General features: G+C 63.2%; 2 protein-coding genes across 5 annotated transcripts in view; one reads left to right on the forward strand and one right to left on the reverse strand.

Moving 5' to 3' along the window:
- The window catches only part of NMT1 (N-myristoyltransferase 1), a 34,438-nt gene extending 30,812 nt beyond the window's left edge, over positions 1 to 3,626 (forward strand). For both annotated transcript variants that reach the window (XM_028520882.2, XM_036034029.1), the window contains one exon: positions 239 to 3,626. In XM_028520882.2, the coding sequence (XP_028376683.1) occupies positions 239 to 259 (21 nt within the window). In that variant the 3' untranslated portion in view covers positions 260 to 3,626. The remainder of the gene's footprint in view (positions 1 to 238) is intronic.
- Positions 3,007 to 23,840, reverse strand: PLCD3 (phospholipase C delta 3). 3 transcript variants are annotated; one of them, XR_004904936.1, is made up of 16 exons: positions 23,537 to 23,840; positions 13,684 to 13,845; positions 13,355 to 13,583; positions 12,922 to 13,051; positions 11,752 to 11,980; positions 11,231 to 11,432; positions 10,915 to 11,059; positions 10,111 to 10,263; positions 8,695 to 8,838; positions 8,437 to 8,587; positions 7,589 to 7,705; positions 6,450 to 6,616; positions 6,143 to 6,278; positions 5,894 to 6,043; positions 5,339 to 5,688; positions 3,007 to 3,601 (listed from the first exon to the last, which is right to left on the reverse strand). XR_004904936.1 is itself a non-coding variant. In XM_028520252.2 (15 exons), the coding sequence occupies exons 1-15, from the start codon at positions 23,691 to 23,693 to the stop codon at positions 5,600 to 5,602; spliced, it is 2,361 nt and encodes a 786-aa protein (XP_028376053.1). In that variant the 5' UTR covers positions 23,694 to 23,840; the 3' UTR covers positions 4,985 to 5,599. The 3 variants fall into 3 exon arrangements, 2 of the variants coding, with proteins under 2 accessions (XP_028376053.1, XP_035889920.1); XM_028520252.2 differs by lacking the exon at positions 3,007 to 3,601 and having other exon boundaries at positions 4,985 to 5,688; XM_036034027.1 differs by lacking the exons at positions 3,007 to 3,601; positions 23,537 to 23,840 and adding an exon at positions 19,818 to 19,907 and having other exon boundaries at positions 4,985 to 5,688.
- Between the last annotated feature and the right edge of the window lie 97 nt (positions 23,841 to 23,937).

Below are 23,937 nucleotides of genomic sequence, written 5' to 3' on the forward strand. Positions count from 1 at the left end.
GTGGTCGGCAGTTGCAGAGTAACTGCGTGCTGGGGGGAGGCCCGGTGCCCCGCTGTGGCTCTCCCTGTGGGGTGTGGTGAGTGCGTGAGGCCTTGAGTGGAGGCTCGCTGTGCCTCCGCTCACACGGCCCGGGGGCGCTCTGTGGGCTGGCACGTGGCCCTTCGGGTCCAAGTGGGGAAGTGGGAGAGGCTCCAAGCTCCTGTCACTCAACCCTGCCCCTCCCCATTGGCTCTCCTAGGTTGGTCTGGTGTTACAGTAACCAGTTGCCAATGAGATTCTGGATAAAGCCACTGAGAATTCCAACCGGGAAATGGAACCCCACCACTTGTTGGTCCAATTTTCACAAACGTGAGAATCCCTGGCAAAGGGAACAGAAGCGAACCGGCTTTACCAAACAGCCACTGGATTTGACGATTGTATTGTGATGGCGCGGGCTGCGCGATGCCACCTCGGCCGTGTCTCTGGTCGCCCTGTTTTCCAGTTAATCACATCCTCACGCAGCCGCGATCAAGGGAATGCAGCTGCTGAAAACTGGCTCGTGATTGGCATATTATGGAGTTAACGGGTGAATAATAAAAGTATATATATTATATATATAAATATTTTAAATATCTTTCCTGTTCCAAATGTACAAGGATGTTCGGTCTCCAATGAAAAGCTGAATCCAGGTCATTCCTCAAAGTCAGAGTCAAGGACAGTGCCGTATGCACACATTGGTACAGCGCCTTCCTTCCTCCTGAGAGCAGGCACTGGCTCCTCTTGGGGGAGCAGGAGAAAGAGGATGCGGGTGTTTACCCAGTTCCCCTCCTGAGTCAGCTGCACTGGTTGGCTTCGAGAGTGCGGGGTGCGGTGGAGGGACTGCGCCAAGCTTGGGGGGGGCTCAGATCTCGCAGGCCACAGGCGGCGTCCTGGGTGGGGCCGGCCCTACTCAGGCTCGCCCGCAGGCCCTGGGCGTGTCCCGCGCTCGGAAACCGGGCGCCGTGGCGCCCTGGGGACGCAGAGTCCGTTGAGTCCCTCCCTCCATCCTCTTGGCCTGCTCCCTGGTGGAAGTCCTGCCGACTCTCCAGCAGCTGTTGCCAACCTTACAGTCACGGGCACCCTGAGAGACTGTTTTTCCACTCCCACGGGTGACTGGCAGCTTGAAGGGGACTTCTGACCTCCTTGTAGCATTTGAGACCTTGAGGAGACCGTGTCTGTACCATCCCTGGTGAGCTCGTCTCCGAGCAGGGAGCCAGCACCCTGGCGGCCCTGGGGCTGCCCAGCAAGGGCGGCGTGGGGCCGATGCCCAGGTGCCTCCGGCCACCAGTCCCTGGCTTGTGCCTTCCAACCCACTGGCCACCTCTTGTCCAAGACACACACAGTTCGAGGAATGGTGGTTAGACGCCAGTCTGGACTTGGCAACAGAAATGGTTCTGTGTTGCCATGGTCCCGGCGTGACTTTCACGGAGGCTGTTTGGTGGGTTTTGTGGTGGTGGTGGTGGTGGTGGTGGTGGTGTTTATGGATGCTGCCGGGTTCCCCGCCAGGGATGGAGCCCCCAGGCATGTGGCCGTGCAGGCATCGCTCATTTGTGCCCAGCCCGGTGTCAGGGAGGGTCGGGCCGTGGAATTGTCAGCAGCCCGCATCCTGGCTTCTGTGTGACTTTTGCTGTGGGAGAAAGTGAGAGGGTGGATTGCATGGCGTGGGGCTTTCCTGGCTGCTTTCACCTCTCGGCTGCTTGCAGGGGAAAGGGAGTCATAGCCGGGCTCGGCCTGGCTTCCTTCCTCGCTGAAGCCGGGCTCCGCAGGCCAGCAGAGCCGGGTGTCAGGCTGTTGGTTTCGGTGCGGTTCGCCAGAGGCTAATCCTGCGGTCCCCAGAGCTGGAGGGAACCCTGCGCGTGGGAGAGCGGCTGTGCTGCCTGCTGGGAGGCAGCCCGCTCTCTGCGGCCCGGCCTGGACTCCCGGAGAGGCCTGCATGGGCCTCCCTTCTGTCGTCCCTGTGCTGCAACCTGCGGGCACCAAAGATCACGGCTGACCTTCGACTCCTTGACTCCAAGATACCCAGACCAAAGAAGCTGCTGTTCTTAGCAAGAGACTCACCGCATTCCGCAGACAGGAGGAGTCGGAGAGGCCGGGGCTCGCCTTCCAGCCTTCCAGGTGTCAGACCCAGCGCCCCGAGTCACCCAGCGGCTCGCCCTGTTCGGGCTTGAAGGATATCAGAGAACAATGAGCCTGCCTCTTGGCTACCTTGGGCAGGACCTGGGACTTGGAAATACTCCCTGGCAGAGGCTCGGTCAGCTCTGGGCCAAGCCCCAGCCCGCACTGCCTGTGTAATGTGGGATGCTCGACCGCCCCTGGAGAGGGCTTGGCCTCCGTGGACCCAGGTCACGGGATGGAAACCGCGAGGCCTGTGGCTGCTCCGAAGAAACAGATCTCCTGGAAAGGCCTCGGTGTCCCCTCCAGAGCCGCAAGGCCTGCTCCCTGGACTCTGTTGTTCGTGGTGGGGACCCTGCCCCACCCTCAGCATCACCCTCAGGTCTTTGGGGGTTCGCTCGGCGGTTGCTGCGTCAGCCTCCTTTTTGTCCACACAGCCCTTGGGCTCTTCACTCAGCCCCTTGCAGGACTTGTCCGCGTGCTCGGAGAGAGCCATCATTTGGGGTTCAGGGCCTCCCCACAAGGAGCCTTGACTGGGGCAGGGCGGTGCAGCTGTGGCTGGTAGAACCAAACAAGGGAAGGACCCGGGGCCTCCTCCCCCGGGACCTGCCCCGGGCGGCTACTGTTGGACAGCCTCCTGGGTGCGGCCCTCACTCTGCGCCACCAGTGCTCCGTGCTGGCGCCAGGCGGCTGGACTCCCGTGTGTCTGAATGTTATTTCCTGCCTTTGGACTGACTGCATTTGACCCCCGACGCCGTGGCCAGTTCCCACGGCCTCCTGTCTCTGCAGGGAGAGACCTGGGGAGGGAGGAGGCCTGGGCTCTGGACAGAGGTCTGTGTGGGGCTGGTCTGTGTGGGGCTTGTTTCCCAACCCATGCCCAATTCCGTAGATGCTGACCTCTGGCTTGGAGGCTGGCCCACACCTAGCCCCTTGGGACCCTGCCTGCACCTCCCTTCTGATTGCCCCGCCCCACCCCACCCTTACTCCCCGGCTCACTGAGGCCCGAGGGTGGGTGACCCAGTGGTCTTGAATTCTTTGCTCAGAGATGACCAGCATTTAGCCAACCCACGGGGTGGCCCAAAGGCCTGGGCAGCTTCAGGGCAAAGTGGTCTAGAAGCAGGGGGGAGGTGCTGCCCGGCCAGGGGAGGGGGTTGGGAGTGTGTCTCTGGCCAGGGCCCACCTGCCAAGGGGGCAGCCGCCTTCTGGCCCGGCCCACCTGCTCGGACAGGAGACCGAGGCTGGGGCTCTGCCCTGCTGCTGAGTGAACGCAGCCCGGCCTGCGGGCTGCCCCTGGGGAGCCTTAGTGGGGCAGCTGCGGTCAGTTCAAGAACCTTGACTGCGGGCAGGTGCGGCGTCTGGGACGGGGGAGCTTCACCTTTCTGTCTTGGCTTTTCTCTGGGCTGCGGGCGGGGCATCCATTTCCAGGGTGGGGGAGGAATTGCCTTGTCCGCTCGATACATCTCACTTGTTTCTAATAAAGGAAGCAGCTGAATAAACCCCTCCTGCCCTCCTGGTTTTCCTCTGCACGGCAGGTGGGGCGGGGGGAGGCTGGAGGGCCCCCTCCCTGAGAGTGAGCGCCCTGCAGGGAAAGGCTCTTCTTGTGGCTGCGGCACCTGGCCGCTCCTGAAGACGCTGGGCGAGGCCCTCGGGGCAGACTGGGCTGTTCCCCAAACCCCTGCCCACCGCCAAGGGGCCGGTACTGACCCAGCCTCACTCGGCGGCCGGGCTCTGTGCCCGCGCCGGGCACCGTGGCAGAGGCGCGCCAGCCCCGGGCCAGGCTTCCGCAGCCGGGGGATCCGCCCCCTCGGGCCGGGCCGGGCACCGGCCCCCCCCCCCCCAACACACTCGTTCAGATGCCACATCTCCCCCTGTGCCAGGGGTCCGGCGGGTCTGGGGAGCCACCAGGGCCGCTTCCAACACCACAGGCCAGCCGGCCCACTGCCCACCTGCGGGAGGGCCCCAGGCTCCGCTGCGGACTGCCCGCTCCCTGTTGTCTTCCTCTGGAACTTTGGAACTTTTAAAAACTTTTTAAAATACATATTTTTTAATACATACAATTTTTTATCCTCACTGAGGACATGCTTATTGATTTTAGGAAGGGGAGGGGAGGGAGGCATCAGTGAGGGAGAGAAAAACACTGATTGGTGACCTCACAGGAGGCCTGACTGGGCACAGACACCTGCGGCTTCGGTTTGCAGGGCGATGCCCCGCTCAGGTGAGCCCTGCCCAGGTGAGCCCCACCCAGGTGAGCCCCGCCGGCTGGGCCGCCTCTGGGACTGTTGGTGCAGTCCCTGACCCTGTGCTCCTTCCAGACCCCGTCCGTGGCTGGTGCCTCTGAGCCCCCTTCCGGGGAACCCGGGCCCTGAGCCGCAGCCCGAGAGGGCACCACCTGCGTGGGCAGCTGCCGTCCAGCTCTGCCCTTGTCCCGGGTCAGTGTGTGGCCTGACAGGACCCAAGGGGGCAGGGCTCCACCTTTAACCCCAGAAAAACACCTCTCTGCCCGTCTTCTCTGGATTCTGTCACCGGTGTCTCTGTGGCTCACGCTCCTCGTGTCTTGGGAGGCGGCCGGGACAGCCACGGCCTCTAGGCCTCCACCTGAAAGGCTGCTTGGCTGGGGGAAGGCGAGCCCCGGGTTTCTGGAGTCCATCTGCCCCGCCCAGTCCGGAAAGTCGGGGGCCTGCCCCCAGCCTGCAGGGCCGTGAGAGCTCTGTCCCAGCGGAAGGCCGTCCAGCCGCCTCCCCAGTGGAGGCCCCTCCGAGGGTTGGTGCGGGCAGCTCGTGGTGGGTGTCCTCCGTCTGCGACGCTGGCGGCGGTGTTAAGCTAAGAGGGCTGGGGGCTGTTTTGAGCCGTGGGGTCTCCTCCAGCACCCCTGGTCGTCTTAGACGAACTCACACCCGCTTCTGTGGAAGGGCCTGAGGGGCTCCGCCCCGTGCCTCCTCATGGGCCTGGCTGTGGCCTCAGGTGCTTGGGGTGGCAGTGGTGAAGGAAATTTCCTCCTTTTTAAAAATAGTCCTGTTCTCCTGTCCTCTCCAGGACGCTTCTGTGTCACGAACTAAAACCCACTTCTTGGTGTCCCCAGGGCGCCCAGCCTCCGCTCCTCTCTGGCTTCAACGAGAGAAGGGAGCTCAGGTGCAAAAGCTGGAGGGAGGCGCCCAGGAGAGCCTGAGGAGGGGGCCCTGGAGGTGGGCAGAGGGGATGAGGCGCTTACGTCCTGCTCCCAGGTCTTCTGGCTCCTGGCAGCAGCAGGCCTGGCTTTCCGTGGGCCACAGTGTGGGTGGGCCGAGGCCTTGAACTGGGGCCCTTCCCAGGGCTGCGGGGCGGAGGTCAACCACCGGCCTGCAGGAGGGGCTGCGGCAGTGGCAGGCTGGGTGGGCTGGCCCCCCCACCGCCCAGGGGAGAAGGCCTCCGCGGTGGGTGGCACACAGACTGGTGTCGGCAGGCAGGTCCCCGAGGTGGGTCAGTCGGGCCTTCAGGAGCGCTGGACTCGGATATGGACGAAGAGCGTGGCTGGGGACAGGGAGGCCCCGTCCTTGGAGAGCAGGTGGATGTGACGGTACCCTGCGGGGAGAGTGGCCGGGCGTCAGGTCTGCCGCCCACCACCCTGCAGGGCTGTGCAGGGCGCGGCCCCCACCCCACCCCACCCCTGGGGGCTGAGTCCCAGCTGTGGGGGGAGGGGGGCCTCCTGAACAGCTCTCCCCGGGGAAACTGGAAGCCCCGAGGTCCAGGCGCCTGTTCCTCCTTCATGCCCACCCTCCCCACCAACCTGGCTTCAGGCTGCTGAGAGGCAGTGTGAACTGGCCCACAAAGTCGTTGGGGGACGTGGTGTCGTAATCTTCGACCACGAACCGCACCAGCGCCAGCTCCGGGACCCGCAGCTGGAACTGCAGGGTCTGCCCCCAGCGGGGGTTGAAACCTGGGGCGAAAACGGGTTTGGCGGTCAGAGCCGGCGGGCCCCGCCCAGCATCCTCCGCGGCCTGCCCCGCCCCCCGCCCCCACCAGCAGGCCCCCTCACCGTTGTTGAGCACGTAGGTGGTTTCCTTGCGCGCGCAGTCCATGGGCACCCCGTGGATCTCAATGCGCACCAGGGGGTCCACGATGGAGCTGGGCTTCTCCGCGTTCAGCTTGGGCAGCTGCTGTGCGGTCAGCACCTGCGGGGGAGGGGGAGGGGCTTCAATCTGGCCTCCGCTGGTTCCCTGTTTGCCCTCAGCACCCACCCAGGCCTCCGACCGCCCTCCCGCCACTTCAGGCCGGCGCCCCGAGGACGAGGGCCTCCGGAGCCAGCTCCCAGCCCAGTGCAGGGCGCGGCCCAGGCTACCAACCTGCACGGTGAGAGTAGTTCTGGGGGGCCCCGGGCTCTCGGGGTCGAAGTCCGTGTCGGGCTGCCGCAGGCACTCGGGTTTCAGGACGTAGCCACACTGCCCGTTGACGAGGAAGCGCCCGGCGTTGAGGTCCATCTCGTAGCCTGGCGTCTGGAAGTTCAGGGCCACTGCGGGCAGGGCGGGGTCAGGGCAGGGGCTCTTCTTAGCGGCCCTCTCACTGACTGCGCAGTTTCAGGAGCCTCACGCCCTCTCCCCCAGACAGACCGCATGCAGAGGGCTCAGTTCCTGTCTAAGGAGGCGCCTGGGCCCTACTGTCTGGGGAGTGCTGCCCCCCCCACTGTGGTGTGGCCAGGGGGTCCAGCCCCCCACAGCCAGCTGGTATCACTGAGGCTGGAATGTGGGGCTGAGTGGGGCGTGCTGGAGAAGCGCCCAGAGCCCAGGCCTGAGGTTTCCATGCCTACGCAAGGGGACCACACTCCCCCCAACCCCCCGCTTGGGGGGCCCAGCATGGGATTGCCGGGGGCCTGTGTGTGTGTGTGTGCTGAGGGAGCATGTGAGGTGTGGGGAGTTTTAACTTCTACAGAGCCTGCTCACAATTTTTTAAAAATTTATTTTTTTTATTTTTAGAAGGGAAGGGAGGGAGAAAGAGGGAAAGACACATCGACCAGCTGCCCGAGGCCTCTCACACGCCCCCAGCTGGGGATGTGGCCTGTGCCCCGACCAGGAATCGAACTGGCAACCTTGTGGTTTGCAGGCTGCTGCTCAATCCAAGAGCCACACCAGCCAGGGCCCTGCTCACAATTCTGTAGTAATTGTTATCATCAACAAAACACTCTTGGCCCTGGCCTGGCAGCTCGGTTGGTTAGAGCACTGTCCCAATACGCCACGGTTGCGGGTTCAATTCCCCATCAGGGCACATGCAAGAATCAAACAATAAATAAACAAATAAGTGGAACAACAGATCGATAGTTCTCTCTCTCCCTTCCTCTCTCTCTAAAATCAATCAATAAAAATTTTTTTAAAAAACACCTTTTCTACCTGGAAAGCTGTGTGGCCCTGTCCCTGCGGGGGCCTGCCCTGCACGCCGGAGGCCACCCACAAAGCATCGGCCACCCGCTCGCCCCTGCTGCCGCACGCACCCAGCTGGCACCCCGAGTTCCACATCTCCTGGGGGCTGTAGTTGGCCGAGTTCATCCGAAGCCCCAGCGGGTAGACACGGGTCAGCTGGTGGGTGTTGTGCCTGACGAGGCTGTTCCCTAGGGGGAAGTCCAGGCGTGATTGTTACAGGCTCCTGGGGTGTCCCTCACCTGGAGGGCCTGTGAGCCCTCCCCCAGTGCGGACAGCTGGGAACAGGCCGAGTTCCCATCCCCAGCTTGCCCTGCTCCAGCTCCTCCTCTCTGACCTGGGGGTAGGGGAACCTCCTGAGGAGGCTGCTGAGTCTAGGGAGGGGCCCGTCCGCCTCCCGCACTCCTGACTCAGCGCCCAGGCTCCAGGGTGACACCCCTTGGCTCTCGTCACTCACCCACACGCGCCCTCCAGCACACCACTTCCCTGACCCTCCCTGTGCGCCGTGCCCCTGGGCCTTCGTGCAACCCAGTCACCCGCTGCTTCCTCGTCCTCCCCTTCCTGCCAGGTGTCTTCTCCGCCACGACTTGTCTGGGAATCTTCCCCTGATCTCACCCCCTTCTGCTGCCCCTCCACAGGCCCCATCATGGCCCAACTGCACCCCTGCATCGCAATCACCCAGCGACTCTGGCGCCACCACTAGGCCGTGAGCCGGGGGAGGGCAGACAGCAGACTCCCAGCTCCCTGGGCCGTCTCCCCGCCACACCTGCCCGGCCTGGTGCTGGCCACGTGCTGCGTATCCGGCCCCTCTCTGGGGTCCCCCCCGACCTCTTGACTGCCCCCAGACCCTCTCAATTTCTTTCCCCGCCATCGTCAGGAATCCCCAGCCACAAGCAGGCTACAGCCCCCAGCTCCTTCCTACCCGCCTCTCGGATGAGCTTCTTGGCCTTGCGCTCGCTGAGGGAGCTGACGTGGCGGGGCTGGGGCGGCACAGGGGCCGGGCTCAGGGTCCGCAGGCGGGCGGCACAGCAGTATACCACCAAGGCTGACAGCTCCGGAGAGATCTGCTTGGCCTGGGGGACGGGCCTCTCACTCAGGGGGCGTCCTCCTTCCTCCCCTCCCCTGCCCCCTGCCCCAAGCCCTGCCGCAGTCCTGGGCCCATCCAGCCCACCCCACTCACCCCTGGCTTCTGTTCCACAGCCTCTATCCCCTCTTCTTCCTCCTCCTCTTCCTCGTCCTCCTCCCGGTCGGAGAGAACCCGACCATCCTCGCCCCGAGCAGCTGGCAGCTTCTTCCCCTTCACCAGGACCCGGCCCTTCAGCTGCTGTAGAGACCAATAGGGGGGGATTCAGGCCTCTGGCCCCGGTGTCGGCCGGCTGGCCGGTCATTGGGCCACCCCTGTGTGTGAGGCTGGCTGGGGGTGAGAGGCCAGAAAAGAGACACAAAGGTGAGTGGTTTCTAATAGAAAAAAAAAGGGGAGGAAGTGGCTAAGGAGGTCCCGGCAAGCATCAGAATACCACACAGCAGCCAGTGACATGCAGGAGGCAACTGGGGGAAGAGAAGTCGCCCTCTGCAAACCAGACCTCACGCGAAGGAAGAAGTGCAGGACGTGGGGTCGCGTGGTCTTCCTTGTGTAACATTTGAAAGGGACGAGGGCTGTGGACCGGGGTGCGTATGCGTGGGAACCTCTGGAGGAGACCACGAGAAGCTGCTGAAGGTGGTCGCTCCCCGTGAAACACGGTGGGGGTGAGTTCCAGTGGAAGAAAACTCCTTTTCCTTTGCATACGCTCGTGTATAGCTTGAATTTTTTTTTTACCATATGTATGTTTTTATGTACAATAAAAAATTATACGCCCAAGCCCTGGCTGGCGTAGCTCAGCGGATTGAGTGCGGGCTGCGAACCAAAGCGTCGCAGGTTCGATTCCCAGTCAGGGCACATGCCTGGGTTGCAGGCCATGACCCCCAGCAACCGCACATTGATGTTTCTCTCTCTCTCTCTCTCTCTCTCTCTCTTTCTCCCTCCCTTCCCTCTCTAAAAATAAATAAATAAAATCTTTTAAAAGATTAGGAGTAGGAGGAGAGGTTTCTCAAGGAGCCAGAAAAGGATACGTGTCCTGATGGGGGCAGACAAAATGCTGTGGGGTTTGGGAGGGGAGGAGGCAGGACCGCCTCCGGCCAGAATGCAGGGCGGTGTCTAAGGCCCCAGGAAGAGGCTGGGATTCTAAGCAGGTGGTGCCTGCAAGCCGGGTGGCTGGGAAGGGAGCTCCAGGTGCAGATGGTGTCAACCAAGGACTAGGAGGCGGGACTGGCTGAGCTCGCAGGGACTCTGTGGGCGGCAGCCAGGCAGAGCAGGGGGTCAGGGTCAGGTCACGGAAGGCCTTGAAGGCCAGGTGAGAGGTTGGGGGGGGTTTGGTCTAGTCCAAGTTGGAGGGCGGGAAACTGCTAAGACCCTGAAGCAGCAGATGTCTGATGAAGGGAGGGGCAGGAGAAGGCAGAGAGGGGGAGGGGCCGGACCCAGGGAGCTGGCACAGGCGGGGTGGATGGTGGACCGCAGGCAGACCCTTCCCCGCCTACGCTGGGGCTCTGGGAGCATCACCTCTGGGGACGGCAGCTCTTCAGGGTTCTGGGTGTCCAGGGCCTGCGTCACCAGCATGTCCCCTAGGATGGTGCGGAGGTGGCGAGCCATAACAGCCTGCTGCTCCAGCCCACAGTGGTTCTCAAGGGACAGGATGACGGGGTATGGGGACAGCTGTTGGGGGGAGAAGCCGCAGCTCAGAGTCCCTCACTCCTCTCCCCCTCCCGGCACAACCAGGCCCCCTGCGACATGCAACCCCCGCCCCCTGCAGGACAGGCGAGGAAGGCAGGGCTCTGCAGAACCCTGAGGGGGGGGGGGGGCGGGGGGAACCTGAGTCAGCGGGACGTGGGGCACACGCTGGGGTCGGTGTGCTCGTGGAGGGGCAGAGGTCAGGTATGGGGCCTCGGGGAAGGGGTGGGCTGTCTGGGAGGCTGAGGGCGGCTGCAGGAATGGTTTTCTCTTATAAACACTCCTTCCGTGGCCATGACATTGACCGTGTCACTACGAGGCACACTTTCCCCCCCTAGTTCGTTTGTTGGCGGTAAGATTTGTGCAGCTCCACCAAAACCGCTGTTTTATGCCGGCGCTGTGCTGCGCTTCTCTGACGGCTTGCTCTCTGGGAGTGATGCCTGAACCGTCCTTCCCTCCCCCAAGGGCTGCTTCTGGAGATCGTGGGATTTTAAACATTTCCTGGGCAGGAGGGTGGGAGAAGCAAGCCCCTCGCTCATTCCGACCCCCTGGCCGGCCGCTCCAGCGGTGCCTGGGCAGTGGGCGGTTCTCCCCGCGGAGGGTTCTTCCGCAAGGACGCAGGGCGGCGGGGCTCACCGAGAAGGCGTGGTCACGCACCACCTGGACCACGTCCCGGAAGAGGATCTTGGAGGTGAGCGTGTGGCCGTGGTAGATGATGGGCTCCCCTCCTGGCCCCTCCCAGCAGTCCAACTCCACGCAGCGGCACCCCTGGGCGAAGGCCCTGCAGACAGACGGACGGACGGACAGGCAAGGCGTCACGCGGATGTGGATGGCACAGAGGCGGGGTACAGGCTGAGCCAGGTGGGTTGTGCACGGCGGGAGCTGAGTCCCGCCTCCCCACCCAGCTGGGCCCCCAGGAGTGCTCACGGCCACCATCCCCCGCACTAGGTACCTCACGTAGGCCTCGGTGCTGCTGGGCCCCCCGATCTGGGAGTCGGTCAGATAGGTGTTGTGCGAAGAGGAGATGAAGTAGTGGGCGAGGGGCTGGCCCATGTCCTGGAACACGCACGTGTGGGCCGGGTCCAGGGCAGCCCCCTCGGGCGACAGCAGGTACATCATGAAGCCGTCCAGCGTCATCAGCTCGTGCTGCTTGGCTGCAGGGACGGGCAGAAGACAGCGTCGGGCCCCATGGGGGAGGGGCCCCTGCCCCCACCCCCAGATGCCCCCAAAGCTCACTGCACTCGGTAATAACGGGCTCCTGTCTGCTGACGGGACTCGACAAAGTTAACCCACTTCATCTCTAGCCGAACCCCGGGAAGCAGGTACATTAATATGCCATTTTACGGATGTGGCGGCGGAGTCCGGAGGAGGCAGGACAACTTCCCGCGATGGTACCCTTTGGCCAGGGACAGCGGAGCCCGCTCGGCGGGGGCCCAGACTGCGCGGCCCGCAGCCTGTCGGCCGGACGCCCACCTGTCTCGTTGAGCTCATGGGTCTGGATGAGCCGCCGCGCGCGGGCCAGCGTGGCGCCGTCCTCGCCCTGGTCCTCCAGGAACTCCAGAAGCTCCGGGGCACTGAGCACGCGGTCCTCGCCCGAGTACCGGTGGAAGATCTCCTCCAGCTCCGGGCGCTTCAGCAGCCGCAGCAGGAACTCCTCGATCTCGGTCCCCTCCAGCCGCTCGTTGTTGGAGCGGTCACACTCCTGGGAAATGGGGTGGGGGGAGAGGCTCAGAGGAGGGGACATCCCGGGAAAGCCGGCCTGCACTGGCGTGCCGGGCATCTACCACGGCCGGGGAGGTGGGGGTCCCCCTCCTCACAGGTGGGCCACCTCAGGGCTGGCGAGGCTCTGGTCTCACCCGAGCACACGCAGCTGGTGACCCGCAGGGTTGGGATGCTGAGGGCGGTCCCCTGGGCTCAGCGCCTATCCCTCCGCACCGGGACCTAACCCGAGAATCCAGGTGCGGGAGGAGGAACGGTGACCTGGGGGCAGGCCCGAGCCCCGTGCCACAGCTCTCCCTCGGGTGTGCACACATGACCGCCCTCACACCCACGTTCACACCCGGGGTTCACGAGCAGCCCCAGGGCCAGGGAGGGTCCACGTGGAGCTGCTGGAGGGGGGGGGGGCGGTGCAGGTATCACAGGCTGGTCACACATGCACACGGGGGCCTGCCACGTGCTCTGACTGGGCCAGGGACGCAGGGCCTGAGCCCTGCGCCCTATCTGCGTGGCCACAGGTGTGGAGGTGCTGCACAGGCCACGGTGGGGGGGGGGGTGCACACGTGTGCCTGGGAGCCGGCTCCTCCCTTTGCTCCCAGGTGCAAGTCACACACGGTCACCCGTGCAAAGGGTGTGCTGTGGACTTAGAGGAAGGAAAACTACAGCTTCGCTGCTCACTCGGGAGGGGCAGGGAGGACCTCAGGCCCTGGGGGTCTGCCTGACAGGACGGACAGAAGCTGGGCCAGTGCTGCCATCGTAGCCTCAGGCCAGGGTCAAAGGGTAAGTGGGCCCAGCTGTGGCCTTTCTGCTGAGAGGGGCCCTCCCTCTCTCCACAAAAGCTGGGTGGAGAGGAAAGCTAATGGCTGAGAGAGCAGGGCCCCGCCCCCCAGAGCAGAGGTCAGAGGCCGCAGTGGTGGCAGGGCCCACCTTGAAGAGGCGGTAGGCGTACATGTCGTTCATGTCTACATTGAGCATCCTGAGCAGGCTCTTGATCTCCTTGAAGCTCATCTTGCTGTCCTGATTGGAGTCCGCCCGGTGCAGGTAGGAGTGGATCCAGGTGTGGGTGCTCAGGAAATAACCAGCAACAGCTGACGGGAACTGGCAGGCGTGCCTCCCCCACCTGGCTTTGGGGGCTTCCGGGGGCGGGGCCCGTGGGCGGCCTGCGCACGGCAGCGGGCTGTCCTCTGCGGGACTGGGGCTCCTCAGAGCCGGGAGGCGTGTCACCGCCCTTAGTTTTGCAGACAAGGGGCCAGGGACTCCGGCTCAGGCTGTGGGCCTCCGAGGGGCAGGGCATACCTGCCCGCGGCTGGGGCCCCCAGGGACGGGCTGGCCCCACCCCCCACTCTCCAGGGCAGGATATTGATCCAGGCGCTCGCGCTGGCTCATGGCATCCAGGCGTGTGCGCAGCTTGGCCAAGCCGCGCACCCAGCGCTGCGCCTCCTCGGCCGTGGGCGCCACCAGGTCCAGGTTCTTGCGGCGGCCCTTGAAGGCGATGGTGAGGCAGCGCTCGGGCGCGAAAGCACCCCCGAAGCGCCGCAGGCCCTCGGACTGGTGCCCCTCGCGGACGGCCTCGATGTGCTGCACGAAGACTGCGGGGAGGGGCGGCCGGGTCAGGCGGCGGCCTGGCAGGGCACTGTCCCACCTGGGCACTGTCCCTAGCCCACCCGGTGCCCGCCCCACCCAACTCACAGATGTGCTGCGACGGCGCATGCGGGATGCGCCGCTGGAACCACACACTCAGGCCGTCCTCCTGCAGCCGGTACAGCCGCTCCTTCTGCCACGTCCGCGAGCGGATCTTGCAGAGCCGGGAGCCCCGCAGCATGGCGTGCACGTCCTCATCCTCCGTCAGGCCTGGGGGCGCGGGACCGGGGCATTAGCACGGGGCCCCCCAGCCAGGACCTCCTGCCACGCTTCCCCCAGTGGGAGCTGCGGCCTCCCTCCCTGAGCCTCTTCAAACCCACACAGGACTTTCCTTAGTGGAACGTGCCCTCAATACCGGGTTTCACCCGAGGCTTGGTGCGCCCCACCCAGGTTCCCCTGGGAGGTGTGCCAGTCACAGGCCGTTCCCGGCAGCAGCAGTCTCCGGAGGCCCTCAAAGCGGAACCACCCCTCTGGCGGGTCATGGGCCTCGGGCCCCGCAGTCCTCCTCTCTGCCGCCCTCCTCCAGGACGGCTTCTGGCCTCCAAGCCCAGCATCTGTGACCTCCTCACAGGATGTGAACCCCTGACCACCAGCAAGAAAGTAGCCTCCTTATCTAACCTAGATCTCTCTTGCTGCAACCCAAGCTCCTCACGCTGCTTTCCCAAGGAGAAGGGACGGCAGAGGCCACTCTGGCTCCAGGATCACAGATCAAAGCCTCCAGGACCTGCCTCGGCTGACCAGAGGCCGCTCTCCAGCTGTCCCCTTCATGCCCCGGTGGGGCCCCGCTGAAAACACCGTCTCCTATGACCGCCGGCATCTGCCCAGCCACCGTCACCACCCCTCTGCCCACGTGTGCTCTCTGGCCACAGTGTCCGCCTTCCCTAACAAAGCAAAGTGCTTACAACGCACCTACAGCGCACACCCCGGCCCTGCTTGTGTGTTAACGTGATTTAACATTCAAGGAAACAAGCAGGGAAGCTTCCGCCACTGGCTGGGATTCTAAGGCACGGACGGAAGTGGTGGGAACAGGCCGCAGGCCCCGGAGGTCGGCTCCAGAACACGCACCCCTGGGCACCGTACGGAACCCCTACCCCTCTGCTCCTACCACCCCCCCTCTCCCCTGCCCCACCTGCCCCTGGGCAGGACGGGCAGGGAAGAGCAGCATTTAATTAGTTGTTTACTTTATACTAAATTTATTCTAATTTTTAAAAGGTGCACCCATTTTTCCTACCCACCCCAACCACCAGCACCCCCCCTCAGGCAACCACCAATCTGCTCTTTGTATCCTGAGCTTGATTGCTTATTTATTATTAATTTTTAGATTGCACAGGTAAGAGAGACCACGTGGGTATCTGTCCTGCTCTGTCTGACGTATGACACTCAGCACAGCGCTCTCCAGGTCCAGCCATGTTGGGGCGAAGGGCCAGAGTTCATCCTTTTTCGTGGCTGAGACCGCGTACCATGTGCATACACCACATTTCCTTATGCACTCCTCTCTCAACGGGCACTTAGTTTGCACCTTGGCTATTGTAAATAATGCTGCCGCAGGTACAGGGGCGCACCTGTCTTTCTGAGTTCGTGTTTTCGTTTCCTTTGGATAAATACCCAGAGGTGTGAATGCTGGACCGTAGGGCAGTTCTATGTTTAATTGTTTCCAGGAAACTGCACACAGTTTTCCGCAGGGGCTGCTCCAGCTCCCGCTCCCACCAACACCGAGTTCCCCTTTCCCTGCGTCCCCGCCGACACTGGTCATTTCTTGTCTTTTGGATGACAGTCCCCCTACCAGGCGGGAGGTGAGATTCTGGTTTTGATTGGCGTTTCCCTGGTGGTCAGGGACGCTGAGCTTCTTTGCATGGACCTGATGGCCAACTGTGAGTCTTCTTTGGGAAAATGCCCAGTCAGATCTTTTGCCCATTTTTAAATTAGATTGTTTGTTTATTTATATTTTTTGCTATGGAGTTGTCTGAGTTTTTCAAATATATTTTAGATAGTAGCCCCTTATCAGATGTATGACTTGTAAGTATTTTAGAAGGAGCAGAAGTTACATTCAGCCTTCTGGGGAGTCAAGTCCTAACTGTCACTTCCCGGGAGCGCAGCCTTGGTGGCGCCAATCTGTGACCATTCTAAGCCTCTTGTTCTCCATTCATTTGCCAGAGACCACAGTAGTGCCTGCTGCAAAATCTGAAACTCGGCCAGGATGCCGTCCGCCCTGCGGTGCCCGCCCTGCTTGGGTCCGCCTCCACGGGGGCCGGAACCACAGGTCTAGGGGTCTGGGGACAATTGTGGGAGCCCGGCGAACTGTGGGGCCCACACCCTTTGGGAGGAGGTGGGCAGCCGGAGGTGGATGAGGGCCCAGAATTTTCAGAGAACCAAAGTCTGGGTTTGTAGTGAGGCCTCCTCCTTTTTCAATGTTGACAACTGAATCAAATTGAAGCAACGAAAACCCCAAAACACCACTGTGTGGGCCGAAGGAAATGGGAATGTGGGCCTCTCTTCCTCCCTTTATTTCAATGAGCCCCCCCAAACTGGGTTTGGCATAGGCTGTGTGCCCCAAGGCTCCTGCATGCCCGGCTGTGGACCCTGGAATCAGGTCTGAATCCCTGGGCCTGCCTCTCTCTCTCCCTCTCTCTCTCTCTCTGCCTTTGAAGTACCCTCCCCCTTCTGTTCCTCAAGGTCCAGCGCAGGTACCACCTCCTCCAGGAAGTCGTGCTTAACAGCACGTTTTGCTTTAATTAAAACAAACATCCCGCCTAAACCGTCATTTCAGGGGACTTGAACAAACTCAAGGGCAGGGATGAGACGGAGGCCCTTGCCCCAGCACACGCCCGAGAGCCAGGCCCGCAGCCCGCGTGCTCCGACAGGGGCGGCGGAAGGACAGACAGCTGTGGGCACTGAGAGCGCCGCCCCCAGCCCTGCCCCGGCCGCCGAGTTCAGAGCCTCGGCCTCGTGGGTCTGGGTTCTCAGCCCGGGCTGGGCCTCACCATCACCTGTGGGAGGCCGCAGAGCCCACGGGCCCGAGACTCTCATCAAGCGGGTGCGGGCGGGGGCCTGAGCATCTGTGTGTTTAAAAATCCACCCTGAGACTCGGAGGGCAATCGGGGTATCGGGGGCAGGAGAAGTCTGCCATCCTTAGGAGGCTGAGGTCCCCCTTGAGGACAGCCTGTGGCCCCACTGGCTCCAAGGGGGCTTCTCAGGGTTTAGACCGTGGCCCTCTGGACGCGTCAGTGCCCGCTCGGTGCCCCCTAGCCGGGAAGGGCAGGGGGCATGTAGCACGCACCAGGTCAAGAGGCCCAGCGGGCCCTCAGACCCCCATCCCCACATCTGGGCAACCTCTGAAGTCTCTCCTCCTGAGACACAGTGGGGTGGGGCAGGACGGTCAGGGGAACCTGCCACTGGGCCCAGCCCCTCAGCTGCAGGAGGGGGGAGGGCGCTCATCTCCATGACTACCAGACTCTGCAGCTGCAGCCCTCCCCGACCCCCCCCCCCCAACAAGCCCACGGCTGGAGGGCAGGTTGGAAGGGAGGGGCGCACAGTGAGTGACTAAGGCCAGAAATGCAGCTGAGTCACCGGGGCCTGCTGTGTCCAGAGCTCCCTGCAAACAGGACCGGAGACGGGCGGCCCGAACTCTCGACCAGCCCCCCCCCCCCCCCGCTGGGACAGGTTCCCACGCTGAGGAGGCCCCTGCTTCTGGCCTCAGCCCCAGCTGCCCCATGGATCTGCAGTCTGTCCACCCAACAGACGCTGGCCCCCGGGCCACACCGCCTCTTGGGCCACACCATCCCTCAGTGGAAAAGCCAAACAGAATGAGGGTGTAGGGCCGGGCCGGGCCCGGTGCTGAGTCTGCTTCCCATTGCTTGAGCCTCTGAACCGTGGGGTAGTGAGGGGTGTGGGGTGGCAGACAAAAGGGGTGGGACCAACAGCGGTGAGGGGGTGCACCAGGTCTGGGCAGAGATGCCGGGAAGGGCCTGGCTCTGTGCCCAGCTGCCCAATAAACATTCGCAGGTCCTGCCAAGCCCAAACCCACGTGCATCTCCTCCACCCCATTCCTACCTGCTCCGAGCAGGCGCACGAGCGGCCCGCCTCCTGTGATTTCTGGGGGCTCTCTGTCCCTCCGTCTCTGCCTGGACGCTGGGCTGGCAGCACCACGGCTGCCTGGACCGAGCAGGCGGGGGACAGATCGTGACATGACAGCAGGAACAATGAGGACAGACAATGGCCAGAGTGTGGAAACCACCCGGGTGTCCGCTGACGAACAGACAAGCAAAACGGGGTATTGTCCGTACAGCGGAATATTATTCCAACATAAAGGGAGCGAAATATGACCTATGCTACAACAAGGATGAACCTCGAGAACATCATGCTGGCCCTGGCTGGGGAGCTCGCTGGGTCAGAGCATCGTCCCGACACGCCAAGGCAGCGGGTTCAATCCCCGGTCAGGGCACACACAAGAATCCACCAGTGAATGCATGAGCAAGCGGAGCAACAAATCAACGTCTCTCTCTCTCTCTTTCTCTCTCTCTCCCCCCGTCCCCCCTGCCTTCCCCTTCTCTCTAAAATCAATACATAAAAACATAAAATAACAAAACAAAACAAAACATGATGCTAAGGGAAATAAGCCAGACCCAAAATGAGAAACGTTGTACGATTCCATTTACACGAGGCACCTACGATGGTCAGAGTCATAGAGACAGATCGGATGTCACTTATACTTCAATTAAAAAAAACATCCCAGGCAGAAAGTGGACTGGAGGCCCAGGGGCCGCGGGATGGAAGGAGCAGGGAGTTACTGCCGGATGATTGCAAGTTTCTGTTTAGGGCGACAGAGAAGTTTCTAGACTAGATAGCACACTGTTGTGAACTGTAAATAATGCCACCGAAAAAGCCGCTTAAAAGTGGTCCCCGTGACCAATTGTATAGTATATACGTATTTCAACATGATGTTTAAAGAGCACTGATGTGGTATGTCAGAGCCCACTGTACACGCTGAGTGGGTGAACGCGAGGTGTGAGGACTCTCCAAAGAGAGGTTGAAGAGGCCCGGCGTGGCCGACCCGTCCCGGGGCGCGGGGCAGGGACAGGAGACGCCGGAATGCGTGCGAGCCGGGGTGGCCTGACCCCAGTGAGGGCCCCAGTGAGCTAAAGCGCATAAACACTCCATCCGGGGCCTGGCCCGGAGCGGGCTCCCGGTAAACGAGCACAAAGAAGGAAGCCAGGCGGAGACCCGGGAGGGGCGGGGGGCCCAGGTGTGTCCCACTGTGTCTGTCCCCCTCGGCCCCGCGGCCTCCAGCCGGCCCCTTCCCTTCCCTTCCCTTCCCAGTGCAGACAGAGGGCAGGGTGCAGAGAGCAGGGTGTGGGAGGAGTGGTAGGTCTCTGCGAGTATGTACAGGGTGGTGTGTGCACACAGGGTGTGTGCCCTGGTGTGTGTGTGTGTGTGTGTGTGAGTGTATGGGGCTGGCGGGCGGGAGGAAGGTGGGTCGGCCCGGGAAGGAAAACAGACCGTGTTGCACTCGCACCAGTGCACACTCAGGAAGCGCACACGGGGCTCCAGCAGGAATGCGAGACGCGCAGGGAACAGCGGCAGCTGACAGCTTCATGCCAATGGGGGAAGGGGAGCCAGAGCAGCTTTTCCTGGTGGCCGGGGCCACGGGGCTCTGGAGGGGACACACAAGGGCGAGGGGCCCCAGACACTTTCCCAGCCAAACCCTCTAGCCCCCAGGCAGCCCGGGCACGGGCACCTCAGGGACCCAGCGTGCCCCCCGGCCCCCGCTTGCTGCCACACCCAGGGCGAGAGCCCAGCAGAGCTCCGCGCCAGAGTCCACAACATTCCTCGGAGAATCAAAACAGTGAGGAAAGGCGGGCGGCGCTACCCCTGCCCCTGGGCCAGGCACGGTGACAGGAAGGTGGCAGCACCCTGCCTGGCGGGCCTGGAACAGGCGTGGGGCTGGTTTGGGGGCCGAGGCTGTGGGCGGGGACTCGCCAGAGCCGAAGAAGGAGAAGAGGCTGAGGTCGGGGGGAGGGGATCACAAGGCAGGGCACAGTCAGCCCCCCAGTCCTGCCTGGAACGCTCCTGCCCAGCCAGGAGGGACGCCCTGACCCCCCCTCCAGCCCACCAGGCCAGGCACCCACCAGCACTGGGGGCCGCTCTGCAGACCCCCACCTGCCAGCCGGGGCAGCCCCACTCACCCCGAAGCAGACACCCTGGGCAGCCCATCGGCGGAGCCCTCCTGCCTGTGGCACCCAGCTGTGCGTGCAGGCCGGGGAGGGCGGGGAGCGGGCTCCTGCCCACTCAGGGCTCTGCTCACTGGGCGGATTAGGGACAGGGACAGGGATGGAGTGGGGCGGGAGGAGCTCCCTGTCAGAAAGGGGTTCTGGGAGACGGGGTTGTCAGATAAAAGTCGGGGTGCCCGGCTAAATGCAAATTTCCAACAAGCCACAAATCCTATTTAGTATAAGTTGTCCCAAATCACTCGTTTATTTGAGATTCCCATTTAACCGGGCATCCTGTATTTCATTTAGCGAGCCTATGAGGGCACCCCTGGGGGCTGGCACGGCCCTCCCCAGGAAAAATCGCTCATCCACTCATCCATCGCGTTCGGGGTCTGGACTCTGGGCCCGACTGCCTGGGTTCACGTCCTCGCTCAGCCACTTCCTGGCTGGGAACCTCTCCGAACCCCAGTCTCCTCATGTGTGAGACGAGGCTCATCCCATCGCCTCCCTCACGTGATCCTGAGTGTTGAATGAGCTAACATGCTCGACGGCCTCGGCCCAGCGTTGCAAAAGCGCAGATTGGTATCCCTGCATTCTGGCAGCGGAGTCACCACGGAAATCTAGGCTTCGGCGGCCGGCAGGCAGGCAGGCAGGGCAGGCAGAGGCTGCGTGGCCTGGAGCCAGCGACTGCACCCCTCTCCCCGAGCTTCTCCTCCGTGGGGCGAGGACAGCCGCAGCGCCTTCCCCTGGGGGCCGACGCTGCCGGGATTGCGCCCCATCCGGGCTGAGGCGGCCTCAGCACCTGGCCGACCTACCGCAGGTGCTCTCGGGGCTCCTCTCCGCCCTCTTCGGCCGTGCCCTCGCTTCCTGGGGGGGGGGGGGGGGTGGCGGGCCAAGGTGGCAGCCATCCTGGGGCAGGGACAGGAGAAGGACCCCGAGCTCCACAACTGACTCCCACTCAGTGGAGGTGGCCCTGGCCCCCTCCTCCCCCTCGTCCTGGTTCTCCCAGGGTGGTCCTAAAGGCCCTTGGTTTTTCAGGCCCCCCTCCCAGCCTCTGACCTCTGAGCCACTCCCTGACCAAGTATCTACCTCTCCTGACCTGATCTGAAATAAAATACGTTCTGTTAGCCTAAGGGGTGTGGCCACGGCCATGAGGGTCATCTCGGGATTACCGTGGAGGTGAGTCCGGGCCTGGGTGTGGACAGGCCGAGGGTGTGGGCCCCGGACACCTGGGCTTCCTGGTCGCCCTGTCCCGAGACTCAGTGAGGCCGGGGACGGGGCATTCCCCCGACACTGGACATTCCTCTCTGAGCAGTCACGCAGCAGGACATGGCAGTGGCGAGGAGGCAGGGTGGCCAGGTGACATTCTGACACCCACACCGTGTGACGGTGTCACAGTGACGGTGTCCCGTGCCACCTTACGCAGCCTGGGCTCGGCTGCAATTATTTGTTTACATGTGACTCCGGCCACTGAGCTGTGCGCCCCCTGAGGGCAGGGTACTGTTATTCATCCCTGCGGCCCTGGCCCCTGGCCCCGCGCCGGCGCCCTGATGGGGCTGAGTAAGCGGGCGCGCAAAGGAGAGGCAGACAGGTGTGCAGGCCAGCCCCTCGGCCCGCCCCCGGCAGCCAGAGCCCCTGTGAGTGGCTGGCCCCTCTGGCTCTCTTCAGTGGCACTTCAACTCCCCACGGCCTTCCCCGTCTCCCCAGGCCACCACGGCTCCTCAGCCCAGAGGACGGAGGACACTGACACCCGCCGGAGACACCTGTCCAATCCCACCGACTGCAGGGTCCAGCCCAGTCTAAATCCTAGGTGGTCCTGGAATCCATGTCGGCCACGCCGGCCCAAGTCTGCCTGCCCAGCTCACCCCGCAGCCTCCCTCCTACGGGTCTCCCCGTCTCAGCCCTCCCTGTCTCACCCCTGCCTTCATCCAACCCAGCCCTGCTGCGCACAGCTCCTGCCCTCCAGAGACAGCCCCTGTGAGGAGGGGCCTTGAGATGGGCCCACCCTGCCTCTCCCCTTTTGCCTCACCCTGGTCTCTGGCTCTCGGGTGCAGCCAGAGCCCTCGCTCCTTCCTCAGCACCTCACTTGCCCCTCCCCTCCTAGTCTCCTTTCTTTGCTTCATTGTCTGACCCCCTTCCTGATACTCAGGTCTCCAAGGGCCAGGGCGGTGCCCGTCCTATTCGTCGCTGAACCCCCAGGGCAGAGCATACGACAGGCACTCAATGAGTGTTTGTTGAATGCATGCCTGACTGACGGAGGGAGGGCGGAGATCATGTCCCACGTCTTCACGAGGAGAATGCCAGTCATGTTGTCAGGACATACGGCTCAATAAACTCAATGGAATGAATGACAGGAAGTCGCAGTAAGAAAAGGGGGGTAAGCCCTGGCTGGCATAGCTCAGTGGATTGAGCTCAGCCTGCGAACCAAAGCGTCGCAGGTTCGATTCCCAGTCAGGGCACATGCCTGGGTTGCAGGCCACGGCCCCCAGCAACCGCACATTGATGTTTCTGTCTCTCTCTCTCTTTTTCTCCCTCCCTTCCCTCTCTAAAAATAAATAAATAAAGTCTTAAAAAAAAAAAAAAGAAAAGGGGGGGGAGAGCACAGTAGCACAAAGAAGGCAAGACCGGCGATTGGGACATCTGAATTCTGCTCCAGATTCACACCGGTCTCCGGGGCAGCCCTGCCATCTGCCCCCTCCACTCCACCCCCATGTCTGTGTCTCCATCATGCACTGTTCTCCCAATGGCGGTTCTGGTCCACCAGTGTCACAGTGCTTCACCTTTGACAAAGCACTCACACCTATGCCGCCGTCTCTCAAGCCACCTGACCACTCAGGCAGCCCCCCCTCCCCCGACTTTCCCAGACTCGGAGGGGACCAGGCGCCGTGTGGAGTAACATGGCCTGCCGGCCAGCCTCTGCCTCTTACTAGCTGTGGGGTTGTACGCAAATGCCTCAACTTCTCTGAGCCGGTGTCCTCGTCTGCGACACGGGGACTGTACCCTCTGCCTGTTGGGAAGGTGAAGACTGGATGACACCTCGCGTGGAACTACCTACCCAGTGCTGCCTGTCTCTGGAGGATGCTCAACAAGCCACAGTTCTATTCCCTTCCCCCAGGGGCTCCCCCCAAACCTGAGACGGGAACTCTGGCTTTCAGAGTCAGTGTTCCCACCGGTTAGAACAGTCCCCCCAGCGCTGTGCTGCTGCTGCTGCTGCTGCTGCAACCCCGCCGGGGGCCGCCAGCTTGGAGGGCTGGCTTGAGAGGTCAGTCTCGTCCACCACCCTTAGGCCCTTCTAAGGGCGGCCAAGAACCCCGGGGTGCCCTGGGACCCTCGCAGACCCCGGGAGGCGAGGGGCGTTGGAAAGGTGGCCGCCCCAAGTCTGTCTCCCTCTCCCCTCTCCCGCCCTCAGGGATCCCCAATCCGCACCCCTCGTCCAGGCTCTCACTCCAGCACGCCCCGCGGCCGCCTCCTGGTGGGAAACAAAGGCCATACCGGGCGCCAAGCTTAGGCCTGGGGACCGCGGGTGGCCGCAGGTGCGACCCCCAGATGGAATGATTCGGGCATTGCACACTTCGCCACGACCCCCTACAGCCTGGGAAGCCCCCTAGCGGCTCGCCGGAACACCCCGGCCCCCCCAAGGCCGCGCCGTGGGGGACAGTCCGTGCCCACCCGAGCCGCCCCCTCCGGTCACTGACCCATCTTCTTCAGCGCTCGAAGCCCGGGCCTCTTGGTGCCGCCGTCCTGGGGCGCCGGCGGGGACGCGACCGCGACGGACGCTGTGACCTGGGCCGGCCCCGGGGGCTCCCGGCGCCGGCAGCTCCTCCAGCGGCTCCTCCAGCGGCCGCACAGCATGCCTCGGCGGGGGCCGGGGCCGGGGCCGGGGCCGGGCCCTGTGTCTGCGCGCGGGGACAGGGCAGCGGGGGCGCCGCTCCGGCCCGGCCCGGGCTCTGCGCGGTTCCAGGCGAAGAAACTTAGTGGCGCCGGGAGGGAGTCGGAAGGAGTAGGTGTCGGGAGGAGGGAGAATAGAAAGGACGAGGTTCTGGGAAGGAGGGACACGGCGGGAGGGGGCGGGGCCGAGGATCGAGCCTGGGAGGTG

The sequence above is a fragment of the Phyllostomus discolor genome, chromosome 8, assembly GCF_004126475.2.
Source record: "Phyllostomus discolor isolate MPI-MPIP mPhyDis1 chromosome 8, mPhyDis1.pri.v3, whole genome shotgun sequence".
NCBI lineage: Eukaryota > Metazoa > Chordata > Mammalia > Chiroptera > Phyllostomidae > Phyllostomus > Phyllostomus discolor.

What these genes read in the sequence shown, in the direction of transcription:
- PLCD3 (XM_028520252.2), bottom strand. Translation starts at nt 23,693, where the DNA reads ATGCTGTGCGGCCGCTGGAGGAGCCGCTGGAGGAGCTGCCGGCGCCGG. An exon ending in ACGCCTACCGCCTCTTCAAG is followed by an intron (nt 11,981 to 12,921) that starts GTGGGCCCTGCC and finishes CCCATTTCCCAG; the next exon opens with GAGTGTGACCGCTCCAACAA. An exon ending in TCTCAGCAGCCTGAAGCCAG is followed by an intron (nt 5,689 to 5,893) that starts GTTGGTGGGGAG and finishes CTCTCCCCGCAG; the next exon opens with GGTACCGTCACATCCACCTG.